Below are 14,775 nucleotides of genomic sequence, written 5' to 3' on the forward strand. Positions count from 1 at the left end.
TTGGTCATAGGTAGGTCTGAGGCTTGGGCTAGGTCGGAACGTGGTAGGTAGGGAGGGAAGAAAAAGGGGGCGGGGCGAGGCGAGGCTGATGGTAATGGGAGGAAGCAGAATCAGGGAGGAAAGGTGAGGATGGAGTAGGTTATGGGGCTTGGTTTATGTCGGGGTCGGGGTGGGGGTGGGGCAGCAAGGGAGGGATGAAAAGGTAATGGGGTATGACCAGGAACACGGGCCGGGCGGGTCGTTGCGGGCGGGGTGGCTTGGAATAACTAATGGAGATGATGAAACAGGAATTGGGGCGAGGAGACCGGCGGGAAGGGGTGGGGCAGGACGAAGGGGAAAAGCAGGGCTGGAAGGGAATCGGGGAGAGGCGGGACTGCATGGCTGGGCGAGGCGGAATGAAATGAAATAAAATGACAATGCGAAAGTGAGCTGAAAAGAGGAACGGGGCGGAACTGGGCGTGGTGGGATTGAGGCAGAATGGAAAAGAGGCGATGGAAATGGAAACAGGATAGTAAAAACGGGATAGAGTGAAGGTGGGCTGATCGGGGCGGGGGTCAGAATGGGATAGAAGTGATGGTGAAGGGAACTAGGCGAGGAGAGGTGGGCGTGGTAGGATGGAAAGGACCAGAATAGAACAGAATTGATAGAATGGAAAACGAAGTGGGCTGGGTTAGGTGGGGTAGGACGGGGCGGGCGGGGCAGGTGCAGGGGCATGACAAAGGGAACGGGGGTAGGAAACAAGGCCTGGTGTGGCTGGGCGGGGCACGAGAAAGGAGCCAGAATAGAACAAAATTGACAGAATGGAAAACGAAGTGGGGCAAGGTTGGACAGGGGGTGGGGAGGCGTTCGGGGCATTTCCAAGTGGAAGAGAGGTGATAGAAGAGGGTGCTTACTTATGAAATGGGGCAAGGGTAGGAGGATGGAGCCAGAATAGAACAGAATTGATTGAATGGAAAACGAAGTGGAGTTAAGTTGGGCGCGGTCTTATGGGGTGGGGCTGGGTAGGGAGGAGAAACCAGAATAGAACAGAATTAAAAGAATGAAAAGCCGGGCGGGGCGGGGCGGGCCGGGGCGGGGCGGGGCGGTGTAAAATGTGTCCTTTCCGCGATAGTGTGCGTTGCCCCGTCTCCTTTAACACAGTTCGACAGCAGTGAAGGTCAGACACGGCGCTCAGCAGTCAGCAGTCAGCAGTCAATAGTCAGCGGCCAGGAGGAGTCAGGAGTCGGGATTCAGTAGAGTCAGCATTCATTAAGCAGTCGTCAGTTAGTAGTCAGCATTAGTCTTCAGTCGGCACTCAAGTCTTCCCCTGCTAGAATCTACCTTCCTGCTTTCCCATCTTCATTCCTTCCCATAACTTCTTTCTTCTTTCATTCCTTGTTCATTTCGTTCGTTCATCTTCCTTTATGTTCCCTCCTTCGTTTTATCTGTCTCTCTTCCCTCCTCTCCATTCTTCGTTCTTTTATTCTCCCTTCCTTTCTTCCATTCATCTTACCTTCTCTTCCCTTCCTTCCATCCTTCGTTCTTTTATCCCTCCCACCTTCCCTTCTTCCTTCCTTCCTTTCTTTCTTCCATTCTTCTGATCTTCACTTCCCTTCCTTCCAGCCTTCGTTCTTTCATCCCTCCCACCTTCACTTCTTCCTTCCTTCCTTCCTTTCTTTCTTCCATTCTTCTGATCTTTACTTTCCTTCCTTCCAGCCTTCGTTTCTTCATCCCTCCTTCTTTCCCTCCTTCCTTCCTTCCTTTCTTTCTTCTTAGCTTCATCACGTAATCGATTCTCCATTCACCACACTGACTCACCACAATCCTCACCACTCACCACACTCACTTTGCACCACATACCCTTTCTTCACCACGCTTGTCACCACATTTCCTCCTCACCACACTTCTCACTTCTCACTTTTCGCCACACCTCCGGCCTCACCACTCTCTCTCTCTTTCTCTTTCCTCACCACACCCCAGAGACGGACCATTAGCTCAGTTACATAACGCAGAAAACTCGACTCACTTCTCTAGGCTATACCGTTACACACATACACACACACACACACACACACACACACGCACACGCACACGCACGCACACACTTCGCATCACGGAAGTCCTGCAGGAAGAGAGAGAGAGAGAGAGAGAGAGAGAGAGAGAGAGAGAGAGAGAGAGAGAGAGAGAGAGAGAGAGAGAGAGAGAGAGAGAGAGAGAGAGAGAGAGAGAGAGAGAGAGAGAGACGAGGGTGTGACAGGAGAAAAAATGAGATGTTTCACTAATTAACTCCGGAATTAGGTTGCTGGGCATAATAATAATAATAATAATAATAATAATAATAATAATAACTTTTTCTCAGCTTTATTTTTCTTTTCTTTTCAAACTCCACCTCCTCTCCTCTTCCTTTTCCTCCTCCTCCTATTCCTCCTCCTTTTCCCTTTTTTTCCTCGTCCTTGTCCTCGTTCTAGTCTTTCCTGTTATTGCCGTCATCATCATCATCATCATCATTTTTGACATCATTGTATTTTTTTCTTTTTTTCTTCTTTTCTTCTTTCGTATTCTTATCCTTTTTTCTTTTTCTTTATCACCCCCTCCTCCTCCTCCTCCTCCTACTTCTCCTCCTCCTCCTCCTACTTCTCCTCCTCCTCCTCCTCGTGGGCGGGTGGTAGCGGGAGGAAGCGACCATTATCACGCTTCTCACAGCCTCTCCGCCTCACTAATATTGTTGACCAAGTAGAAGTCCCATTTGATCTCTCTCTCTCTCTCTCTCTCTCTCTCTCTCTCTCTCTCTCTCTCTCTCTCTCTCTCTCTCTTCGGAAAATCACTTTTAAACAGACTTATGTGTTTGCCGACTTATAGCGAGAGAGAGAGAGAGAGAGAGAGAGAGAGAGAGAGAGAGAGAGAGAGAGAGAGAGAGAGAGAGAGAGAGAGAGAGAGAGAGAGAGAGAGATGGGGCAGGAAAGTAGGCCAAGGCTCATCCCATCCCTCCATCGGTCGTGTGTGTGTGTGTGTGTGTGTGTGTGCTCCTCGTCCATATATAGCACATAGCTCACATAACACAGGCTACATACGTCACAAAAACTACGGTATCGTTTTTCCCACATTTTAATAACAAATTCTTTTCCATGTCCCGAGGCCGTTGATGCAAGCGGACTAGGAGCGGCTTCGGGGCCCTTACTCTCTAACTTTCCGGGGCTTGCACATCCACATTGCATAAAGCCTTCGTAGAGGTTGTCGCGTGGGTATTTCCATGGGTATTTTTTTGTAGCCTATCGATAGTCCTTCCCCACATGACCTTGCAGTTGCGACGCCAAGACCAAGCGCCCCCCCTCCCCCCCCATCGATAGTTTGACAAGGCTTCTACACTATGAACGTGAAAAACACTCATGAGAACGCGATTTTTCTCCTCTGAGGCCTTTGGAAATAGTCGTTTTGAGAGCCAAAAGTGCCTGAAAATATGGACTCTGGTTAGTGTATTCTGCAGTGTGCTGGCGGAGTGTGAGGAGAGGCAGGCGGCAAGGGAGACGCAGGGGGAGCCAGGCGCGGAGAAGGCGAGGGAGGAGGCACTGCGGCCTTGGAGCTGTGCCCGCACGACTGTTGTAAATTCGCTAAAATTTCTCTCTATCAGACGTGAGGCGCAGAGGTCTTGTGTGGGGAAAGGGGCGTGTTCGGGCGGGTCTGGGCGAGACGGGGAGGAGTGCGAGCTGCGGGCTGGCCGTGAGCTTGACTAGCATAACAAGGGAAGTTTGTTTTGTGGGCTCTGTGTGTTATTTTTTGTAGCAGAGAAGGGAAAAGCCTCTATCACCGTGCGCTGCGGGTCAATAACAAACCAGAACAGGTCCTCATTTCAGTAATACTATTAATATTTTCCCCAACTCATGTAATTTCGTCTCGGGAAAACTTTGCGGCGCCTCCTCTGGTGCGATTTAATTTCGAAAAGTATCCTTGCCAAGTATTCATGGTGTAATGTATCCTCGTGATGTATTAGTTAACTTCCCCTGAGTGACAGCCATGGCGGGAGGGTGGTCGGCGGCACGTCCTCCCGGGGCAGGGAAGTCCATCCTTGGCATGCAGGCGGCGGCGGCGACGGGATGATCCACGCTTTAAGCAACAATTCCTCACTCCGCTCCGCTAATCCGCCGCCTCCGCCTCACTGCCTCCGCCTCGCATTGCTTGAGCCTCCACGCTCCTCCGGCCGAAGAACGTGTGCAGACTCCTCCAGTGCGTCTGCCTGTTAGCCTCGCTCGCCTGCTCCCGACCCGCACATCCATCACTCTTGATTTACGGCCCTGCTTTATTAGTCACCTGGAGCACCTGGGCAAGGTACACACCATGGCTGGCGATGTCACACTCACCTAAAATTGATCGCCGCGCCTCCACTGTAAACACGGTGACAGGAGTGTTTGCAAGGAAAGTGTTTGGACAACGCTGTGCTTGCTCGGCTCAAACGACCTATTTCATTTTTTTCATAAAAGTATCGTGGTGGAATTCGCTTGGAGTTATCCCTGGTGCCCTTTGGTTTAACAACGTCCAGTAGTTTCGGGAAGGAAGGAAGGGAGGCCGGGACGTCGGGCTGCAAAAGTTCTCGCCGGCCCCTGCACCCTCTGTTTTTTGGGGAGCACCGGTGACCAGAGTGAGAGTAAACAATCAGCCGGGCCCACCACGCCTCACTCACCCCGCCCGGCTAGGAGGGAGGCGGGGAAGGAAGGACAGGAGCCTTATTTCGCTCCTCCAAAACAAACACGTACCTGACTCCTAGGGCAAGCGGTTAAGCCCGTTTACCCGTGTCTGAAAGGCAAGACAATAGTTACAGTGCAGTAAGTTCTTATCATTTTCCTTTTTAATAGGTTCCTTCCTTCCTCTCGTTTTTTTTTCCTTCCTTCCGGGCCTCCTCCAGTGCCTCCCCTCTCTGGCCCTTCCCTCCCTTTCCCAGCCGCGTCCCTCCGTGGCCACACATGGTATAGCCGAGTGTCTCTTGGCTGTCGTCCAGGCCACTTGGCGTCTTTAAGGTACGTGGCTGTCTGGCTTTTCGTGGTACCCCCTCCTTTGCACCCTCCTTCCTCCCCCTACCAATTCCTGCCCCTACTCCTGCTCCTCTTGTTTTATCGGGGCTTTCCTTTTTTCATTATCATAACCCTTTTTCGTCTTCCTCTTTTTTTTCGTCGTCATTTGTTTCATTTTCATCTTCATTTTCTTCTTTTTTCTCCTTTTCATCTTCATGTTCTTGTGCTTGTCCTTTTTTGTTTTCTTTTTCATCTTCTTTTCTTCTTCTTCTCCGTTCTCCTCCTCCTCCTCCTCCTTCTTCTTCTTCTTCTTCTTCTTCTTCTTCTTCTTCTTCTTCTTCTTCTTCTTCTTCTTCTTCTTCTTCTTCTTCTTCTTCTTCTTCTTCTTCTTCTTCTTCTTCTTCTTCTTCTTCTTCTTCTTCTTCTTCTTCTTCTCCTCTCCCTCCTACCCGTCGTACATTACTACAATACTACACCACACATCTTTCTTCTTTTATTCCCTTCCCTCTCCTTTCCTTTCCTTCTTCAGCGTCCGACCCGCCATGGAGTTTGAGGACCTCACTCTGCTCGTCCGTAACCTAAGCGAGGACAGACACACTTTAAGACGCGATCTCTGGCGCGCTTTTAGGTGAAAAACGCGATTGGTTTAGACAGCGCGTCAAGGGAAACTCGCGTTGTTTGAGCCGAGATCCTGTTGTGTGTTTTTCTTTTTTTTCTGTCAAGCACGGACCGAAAAGAAGTTTGGCGGACGCGAATTCCACCACTTCCTGACAGCTTAACCAATCACTTCAGCCCACTTAGCCGCGACGCCGAACCTCACGCACGCACTCTCTTCACTCACCGATCCTCTTCATAACTCCACTTCAGTCTTTTCGCACTTAAAATTTTACGCACTTCTCTCTCTCGCGAACAGTTCCTCAGCCAATTGCTCTCCGCCATGCGACAACCACTCCCACTAACTTGCTCTGATCATGTTTAAACTTTCCCTACCATGTCCTCCTCCTCCACTACTTCATTCTTCATCTGCCCTTTCACTGTGCCACAAGAAATCTTACTTACTGTTCCTGCACCGCGGACTCAAAAGTTAAAGAGACGGAGCTGAGCGCTGAGGCAATGTGTAGCTTGTTATCCACTCCCAACTCCCTCCCGTAGTTGCGTTTATCCTAACTCCTTGACAGACATCCAAGAAACTGTTACTGTCTCTGTTAAAACATCACCATTCGGGTTCCTCATTATAAATCATCTCTGCTTGCGTTGTGAAATCTACGGGATATCACACCCATGTTTCAATTATTCATTATCTTTATTTTCATCGATCCTTTCTCTCTCCTCTCTTCCCGACTTTCTTTCTCTCTTTGTTTGTTTGTTTGTTTCTTATTCTTTATTTATTTTTTTCCATCTCTGTCTTCCGTTCATTCTCTCTTTCTCTGTCTTTCTTTCATTCTCTCTCTCTCTCTCTCTCTCTCTCTCTCTCTCTCTCTCTCTCTCTCTTCTCCCTACAAGGCGCCATGGCAAGCACTTTGAATATATCAGTTTTAGGAGGAAGGACGTTCGATAAAAGGCGTGTGGAGAGCTCGCCTTGGCCTTCCACTGGTCCATTAAACTGCCTGACTCTTTCTTGCTCCTCCCTTACAGGACAGGAGCGGGACAAGCGTGAAGGAAAGTCTGAAGGGCTCTGAGAATGTCTTGGGAAAGTGGCCCGTGTTGAGGATTTTTTCAAACTTGAGGTACTGAATGGAAAGGGTGTAGTTTATAGGGTTTGTGCGGCCTCGTGACTGGAAAAATTGGCCTCTTAAGCAACACAGAACTCTTTAACCTTATATAAATGTCTTGAGGGTAAGTAAAGTGGGTTATCATTACCATGGGAATCGTTAAGACGGTAAAGAGTGGCTTCATTGTGAACGACCTGCAGTGTACTTTTGGGGGCCTTGAAAAACGTCGGCATTATGAGTCATACTAAAACAAATGGAAGATGGCAGCCAAGATTAGGACGTAGAGTGAGCTGAATAGTTTTCTTATGGGGAGTGCATGGCAGGTTCTCACGTTGCTAAGACCAAGAAGGCAAGGTATGGAGGCAGAATAGTGTAAGGCGTCCTAGGAGTAGTGGGAAATGTCTTTTGGTTGCTGGTGCTGGAGCGGCCACGCCATCCCTTGTTGAGGTCAGGAAGGCAGGGCAGGGAGGCGGCATTTTCCGAGTCAGTGAGGCAGCGAGGGGCGGCGTATTGGCGACTGCGTGAGGTGGGGCCATGATTCGGGGTGCTGTTGTCGTAACTGCTTTTAGGTGGCGATCCGGTAACGTTTTTCTTATCGCGAGAAAGACTTAATTGACTCTTATTGGAGGAATGGAAGAAGGCGTATCAGCCACAGCCGCCTTGGTGCTTGTTGCCTTCCTGTTCTTACCATCGTGAGGGGAAGGCCTTCGAACCCCGTGGCAAAGGAAGAGGAAACGCCCCAGCAACTCCACGATAACGCTCACCACCACCACCATCACCCCAAGCACCACCAGAAAAGCAATACAGTCCATCATCACCACCACCACCACTACTGCATCGCCCACCAGCAGACCAATATAAGTCATCATCACATTCAATACCACCACCACCATCACCACCACCGTTGCCGCCCTTGCCCTCAATACATTGCCAAGGACCGACCAGTCAGCTTTAGTGTGAGAACGAGTGTTGTGAAGAGGCTGAAGAGGACGTGTATCGAAGGAACGGAGTGTGGTGTCCGTTGTGGGCTAGGAGGAGAAGAAGGAGAAGGAGTAGGAGGAGAAGGAGGAGGGGTTGTGGTGGTGGTGAGGCATAAGCGAAGGTGTTGTTTTGGTTGCTGGCGCCCACTCACGCCCGTGTTGGTTGGCCGCAGGGAAATTAAACGATAGCGAAAAAAATGTGTCCCGAGCTGTTATTGTCGTTCCACAGAAAATAATGGGCAGGTTTGTTATAAAGTTTAAACGAATTCTCTCTCTCTCTCTCTCTCATTCTCTCATTAATAAACGTCAAAAATCATAAGAACCAATTCGGAAGCTGCCACACGCGTTTTCCGTCTTCACAGCGGAGGAGAGAAATGATTAAGGAAAGCGTTTAGTTCTCGCAAAGCCTGGAAGACGAGTGAAGGTTGCGGTCATTTCTCACAGTACCAGCGGGAGAGGGAACAGAAGAATCTAGCGCTACCCACACACCCACGCATACCCACACACAACACTCTCACAAAATACATCACCGGGAAAACGAGTGAAGGTTGCGGTCATTTCTTATAGCACCAGCGGGAGAGGGAACAGAAGAACCACCTTGCGCTACCCACACACACAAAAGACCCCGCCACCCACACACGCCCACACACAACACACCCACAAACCACATCACCGGGAAAACGAGTGAATATTGCGGTCATTTTTCAGGAGGAGTGAGAAAAGGAAGAGGAGGAAAGTGACCAACACATTATAATACTACCCACACACAGCAAACCCACACATACCCACACACAACACACCCATACACAGCGAACCTAGTTACAAAACGAGTGTGTGCTGTGGTCATTTCTCACAGTAACCACCTAGAAAAAGGGCAGAACATTCTGACACTACCCACACCCACCCACACACAACAAACCTAACTATAAAAAAATGTCACCGTATTGCTGTTATTGATATTATTGAAAGAAATGAATCAGGTAGAGAGGAAGGAGTACGGACACTATATAAGCTACCCGTTCAGCACCACCCAAACACCTGAGACGCCTAGAAAAAAGGAAATGTGAAAGCCGTGAGGAAAGCAGAAAAAGAACGAGATTATGTAGACAGTTATGGAAGTGAAGGAAAAAGAGGGTAATACATATCTTAGAATACACAAGTGAACAGTGTATATTTCTCTATTTTTTGTTTGTTTTCCTTTATTTATCGTCGTCCATTTTAGTTCAGATGTGCGTTTAGAGCTCTTTTGTTAATTTCGCCCTGTTTTAGTTGATGGAAGAGGCAGTTAATTGGAAAATATAGGTTCGACAAAGTTCAGTTACACAATAAACTGGTCCAGAAGCCTTGTCCCATCCACAGAGTTACATACCTAGAGCGCGCGCTCCCGTGTTGTGGGGTTGGCGGCGGGTGAGGCAAGCTTCCCTGGCGTGGCAGCCATCTTGGGGAGCCCACTTTCCCTCACTCTGTGGTGGTGGTTTTGATGGTGGTGGTAGTGGTGGTGATAGTGGTGGTGATGGTGGTGGTGGTGATGGTGGTGTTGGTGGTGGTGATGATGGTGATGATGGTGGTGATGATGATGGTGGTGATGGTGGTGGTGGTGATGGTGGTGGTGGTTGTGGTGATGGTGGTGGTGGTGATGGTGATGGTGGTGGTGATGGTGGTGATGGTGGTGGTGGTTGTGGTGATGGTGGTGGTGGTGATGGTGATGGTGGTGGTGGTGATGGTGGTGTTGGTGATGGTGGTGATGATGGTGATGATGGTGGTGGTGGTGATGGTGGTGGTGGTTGTGGTGATGGTGGTGGTGGTGATGGTGATGGTGGTGGTGATGGTGGTGATGGTGGTGGTGATGGTGATGGTGGTGGTGGTGATGGTGGTGGTGGTACGTGATAGTGGTGGTGGTGGTGGTACATGTTAATGGTGGCGGTGGTACGTGATAATGGTGGTGGTGGTACGTGATAATGGTGGTGGTGGTGGTGGTACGTGATTGTGGTGGTGGTGGTACGTGATAATGGTGGTGGTGGTGGTGGTCTTGGTGATGGTGGTTTTCATAAACAGAGAGAGAGAGAGAGAGAGAGAGAGAGTATAAAACCTGAGTTATGTCATATGTCACGTCAGTCTCTCTCTCTCTCTCTCTCTCTCTCTCTCTCTCTCTCTCTCTCTCTCTCTCTCTCTCTCTCTCTCTCTCTCTCTCTCAACCAACTCCTCCACCCACCACCATCACCACCACCACCAGCACCACTACCATCACCACTATAGCACCACCACCACCATCATCACCACCACCACCACCACCATCATCATCACCACCACCACCACCATCACCACCTACCACTTATCTCCACTTTGAAGTTGCAGGCTGGAGCACAGAATTGGCTGGACTGGGCTCCCAAAGATGGCGGCCCAGGTACTTCCGGTTGCCGCACCCGAGTGTCTGGCTCGCGCGCTCTAGGTATATAACTCTGTGGTCCCATCCCATTACCCTCTCTCCAAGGTAACATTGACTCCTAACTCCAAGCTCCTTTCATCCAGCCAATCAACTCCCATAGCTACAGAGGAGGAGATGTGGCTTCCGGGTCAGTTTACGTACGGTTACGAGCTATAGCTGATGAACCTCAAACGCTCAGAATGCTGTCTATGCCATACCGCAACTCACTGACGCTTTCAAAGGTACCTCAGTGAAGGGAAGACCATACTATTCTTAGCTACGTGTTCTGAGTCGCTATTAAGTTATGGCTATACAAGGTTAGGACTGCACTCTCACTCTGACGCTGAGGAGACGGAGATGTTAGCCAGTGACGTTTCATGGGTACTTCAGCTAAAGGAAGACCATACTATTCTTAGCTACGTGTTCTGAGTCGCTATTAAGTCATGGCTACAAGTTTAGGACTCCACTCTCACTCTGACGCTGAGGAGACGGAGATGTTAGCCACTGAACGCCTCCATGGGTACCTCAATGAAGGGAAGACCATACCATTCTAAGCTACGTGTTTCGAGTCGCTATTAAGTTATGGCTACAAGGTTAGGACTCCACTCCCACTCCCTGACGCTGAAGAGACGGAGACGCGTACTGCGGCAGAAGCCTCAATTAGGGTCCAACGACGTTTCCAGCCCGTGACTTTCGCTTTGAGTTGAGTGTTCCCGAAATTGTCCGTCCGCTCTCTTCCCTCGTGCCATTCCGTCGCTCGAAATGTCACCGTTAAGTTTATCTACGCGTGTGTTTTTCCCTCTTTTTCATCCTATACGAAGGTAACGTTACGCTATAAAGGTCATGCAGAGGGCTCCGTCAGTGCTGAAGTGGATGGAATTGTTGTAATTTCGGCAAGTATAGTTTTTTTTTTTTTTTTTTTTTTTTTTTTTTTTTTTTGGTTCTCGCTGTTCCGCTGTGCCCCAAATAAGATGAGTCACATTCAGCTAGCAGTCAAGAGTATAATGGTGAACGTGGAAAGGGATATCTCTCGTTCTCTTTCGCCCTCGCTCTCGTTCTCGCTCTGACTCTTGCTATCGCTCTCCTCCTCCTCCTCCTCCTCCTCCTCCTCCTCCTCCTCCTCCTCCCCCAGCCTCAACCTTCAAGCATACCATCTTTGACTCGAGGAATGCACAGACGGCTTTCCACTCTGTTATGGTTGTTTAGTGGGAATGAATCTCAATAGAAATGTCGGTGTTGGGAATGCAGGTGCTGGATGGGGAGGGTGGGTGGTGGCGGTGGTGGTATTTGTATCGATGGTTGGGAACTGTACAGTGACGAAGACGAGGATGGTAGAAAAGCTACTGGTAATGGGGATAGTGGCTGATGGTAGTAGTAGTGGTAGTGGTAGTGGTGGTGGTTGTGGTGAGGGTTGCAGAGGAGTTATAGGTGGTAGGTTCGGGTAACTGGTATTCAGTGTGGTTGGGGAATGTTAAAGTAGTAAAGGGATCATTAGGTGGGGGTGGGATAGTGGTAACAGTGGTGGTAGGGTGGTGGTGGTTGGGGTGGCGATGGTAGTAGGGAAGACGGGTTGTAGGTCATGGTAGGTTTGGTGGTAATTGTGGTCAGGGGAATGTGTATAGTGAAGGAATTGTTAGATGGTGAGGTTGATGGTGGTGTTGGGTGAGGGGATGCATGGTGGTTATGACCTAAAACAGAATATATTGCGGCACTCAAAAGCGTGTTACCCGCGGGCCACACATTTTCACAGCCCGCATTTGGCATTGTTATTTGCTGCATATTGTCTGCTACCTCTATCTTGACAGCTTTTATCATATCTCACTCTGCTTCTTTTCTTTTTCCTTTCTATTTCTTCTTCGTCTCCTTCTTTTTCTTCTTCGTCTCCTTTTTCTTTTTCTTCGCCTTCTCTTTCCTTATCGCCATCTCTTTCCTCTTCGCCTTCTCTTTCTTTTTCGCCTTTTCTTTCTTCTTCGCCTTCTTCTCTGTCTTCTTTTTCTCTTTCTTCTTCGTCTTTTACACATACATGCATTAGCTTGCTGTAGTCGGTCCTCTTGCATCTATTTATACTTGTGTTGATTGTATACTACGTGCGTGACTTTAATTTCCTTGACATTTTTTTTAAGGTTACTGGATCTCCGTGAGGCGCGAGTTTTTTGTGCTACGTCTACCGTCTGTCTCCGCCGTCTAGCCAACACCGCTGCCAACCTAGTGAGCCTCATCCGCATTGTCACACATTGTCTCTTGGTAATAAGCTTGTTGCTCCGTTACCCTTGAGGAAAGAACCACGTACTCTTCCGTGTGGACTATACGCGCCTTCTCGAGGTTTTACATTGGCCAACACGACATGACTCACGCTGGCTGGGGTGCACGCGTGTCGTGGCGCGGCGGCAGCTTTGTGTGAATCTCAGTCCTCTGTTCCTCCCTCTCTGTCCTAATCTCTTTGGCCAGGCAGCGTGTTCTCCTCGTCGACTTCCTGCAACTTAACATTAAGAACCTACAGTGTGACGCCCACAGCCCCTGCTTCACCCTGCAGCAAAAGCTGCCCAGACACGACCTGCAAGAGTATTATGCAAATTGAAGAGAGAAAGGCAAATACTTACGATTTTGTGATGCAGTTGTACGAGCTCCCTCTCTGCTGCCTTACGTCGATTGGCCTCCTGTTGTTGTCGCTTGTACTGGTTATACTTGTAGACGAGATACATCCCAGGCAGTGCCAGGGCCACCAGGGGGCGCATGAGGGCGCTCTGTGCTAACGGCCGAGGCATACTGAAACCTTGAGGGCCTGTAGGGGAGGACGGCGGCGATGTGGGGGGACTGGAGTCCAGCGACACGTAAGAAGGCGAGCCGGAGAGAGAGGCGAGGGAGGAGGGCGACCTGGCCAGCAGCAGCCTACTCCACGAGGAGTGGCTGGCACCGCTCTCCTCCCACACGTGGTCCTCAAGTGAAGATTCCGGGAGCGACACACTACGCGGGAAGTACTCCAGGGCGTCTTCGGACTCTCCGACACCCCAGGAAGGGATAGCTGAGGGCGACTGCGGCACTGAGGCACTCCGGGGACGTTTGTCCGTGGTAGGATCCGTAGGCCAAGGCCTCCGCGAGTGGGCAGAGGCAGCGAAGGACTCTGGCTCTCCTGACGACGACGGCGATTCGTTGGAGCACTCAGAGGGGGACTGTCGCTGGTTATTGCCGGAAGAGCAGCCTGCAGTAGGCGCGGCCGAGGCTCCTGAGCAGTGTTCTGGCACTAGCTGGTATGATTTTGACAGTGGAAGAATCGTTGATGGAAGAGAATAAAGGAAAGAAAGAGGAGAAGAGAGAGAAGAAGAGGGGGAAGAAGAAGAAGCTGGACGAGTGGTAGACAGCGTGGTGGACGGTGAGGAGTGCCGGGCGCCGCGCGAGGAAGCCACCACACACTAACTCGCTGGCTGGCGACTGCTGCTGCTGCCGCTGCTGCTGCTGCTGTCCCACACTAGCTCGCTCTGGTCGATACTCGCCTGCCCGCCACCACCAAAACATTGTAAACGTTACCACCCCCCTCTCTCGCTTCTTTGGCTGTAGCTAAATAGCTTCATTATCTTTCCTTAGGTTCTGCGATATCTGTCTTACCACCCTTGTGTTCTACGTACTTTCATAATACGTAAATAATCACAGTTTGGTGCCAGAAAAAATACTGTAGCCACCCCTAAAATGCTGTAATCCGCACGCCAGAACCATTCTCTACGACGGCAATAACTCGTTTTCTGTATCAGGCCGAGACAGCGTCGAGGACATGAGTGCAGTAAAACGGCGGAGGCGATAGACCCCCGCAGATGTGTGGAATTTTGATACGTGTGGGGCGGGGGGCGGGGGGCACTTACCTCACTCCTCACACCGTCAACTCATCCTTTGACGTGGCACTCCTGACTCTTCTTCTCCGCTGATGCCTCCTGACTCACATCTCGAAGTCACGTCTTTATGTCTGACTTCTTCGATCCTCTCCTGAGTCGCACCTTCACCTTGGATCATTATCACTTTCACCTGAGACTCATCTTCACCTGCAACGCTCACCTTCGCCTATGACACTCAATTCCTCTTCAGATTCATCTTCACCCGAGTCTCACCTTCACCTGTGGCCCTCATCTTTATCTGCGGCCTTCATCTTCACCTGTGGCACTCACCTTCATCTTCATTTGAGACCTACCTGGTATACTCATCCTCGTCTTGCATCTTTCTTCCCCTTCCCCTCAGTTGTAATCTTTCCCTTATGTCTTTACCTCACCTTCATCAAAATTTTGCGTCTTCGCTGGAAACAATCACCTTCAAAAATTGTCACCTTTAATTAACACATCACTTTCATGAGGTCATTTCTACCATCATGTATATATCATCTTATTTCTTAAATGTGTGTGTGTGTGTGTGTGTGTGTGTGTGTGTGTGTGTGTGTGTGTGTGTGTGTGTGTGTGTGTGTGTGTTTGAGAGAGAGAGAGAGAGAGAGAGAGAGAGAGAGAGAGAGAGAGAGAGAGAGAGAGAGAGAGAGAGAGAGAGAGAGAGAGAGAGAGAGAGAGACAGACAGACAGACAGACAGACAGACACACAAAGATAAACACGCACAGCAGACAACAAACAGACTTCCAATGAAAAACAAATCAAATAGCATCACAGAAAAGAGGAAAGAAAAACAACAACTCATTCCTCACCCA

General features: G+C 49.7%; 2 protein-coding genes across 11 annotated transcripts in view; one reads left to right on the forward strand and one right to left on the reverse strand.

Annotated features, from left to right (window-relative positions):
* The window catches only part of LOC127008867 (nucleolar protein dao-5-like), a 52,424-nt gene extending 37,996 nt beyond the window's left edge, over positions 1–14,428 (reverse strand). Inside the window, exon 1 of one of the 2 annotated variants that reach the window (XM_050881252.1) lies at positions 12,700–14,428. In XM_050881252.1, the coding sequence (XP_050737209.1) occupies positions 12,700–12,864 (165 nt within the window). In that variant the 5' untranslated portion in view covers positions 12,865–14,428. The remainder of the gene's footprint in view (positions 1–12,699) is intronic. The other variant, XM_050881250.1, reaches the window with a different exon arrangement.
* The window catches only part of LOC127008865 (coiled-coil domain-containing protein 102A-like), a 59,548-nt gene that overhangs the window by 29,815 nt on the left and 14,958 nt on the right, over positions 1–14,775 (forward strand). For 5 of the 9 annotated variants that reach the window (XR_007761386.1, XR_007761388.1, XR_007761389.1 and 2 more), the window contains exons 1-2: positions 7,684–7,917; positions 12,223–12,307. The exons of 1 other annotated variant lie outside the window; for it this stretch is intronic. Coding sequence is in view for 1 of the 8 variants with exons in the window: in XM_050881249.1 (XP_050737206.1) it covers positions 7,910–7,917; positions 12,223–12,307 (93 nt within the window). In the remaining 7 variants the exon portion in view is untranslated. Of the gene's footprint in view, positions 1–7,682; positions 7,918–12,222; positions 12,308–14,775 lie in introns of those variants that run through there. 3 more of the 9 variants (XR_007761394.1, XM_050881249.1, XR_007761390.1) reach the window with 2 other exon arrangements.

Source organism: Eriocheir sinensis, chromosome 39, assembly GCF_024679095.1.
Source record: "Eriocheir sinensis breed Jianghai 21 chromosome 39, ASM2467909v1, whole genome shotgun sequence".
In the NCBI taxonomy this organism is placed as follows: Eukaryota; Metazoa; Arthropoda; class Malacostraca; order Decapoda; family Varunidae; genus Eriocheir; species Eriocheir sinensis.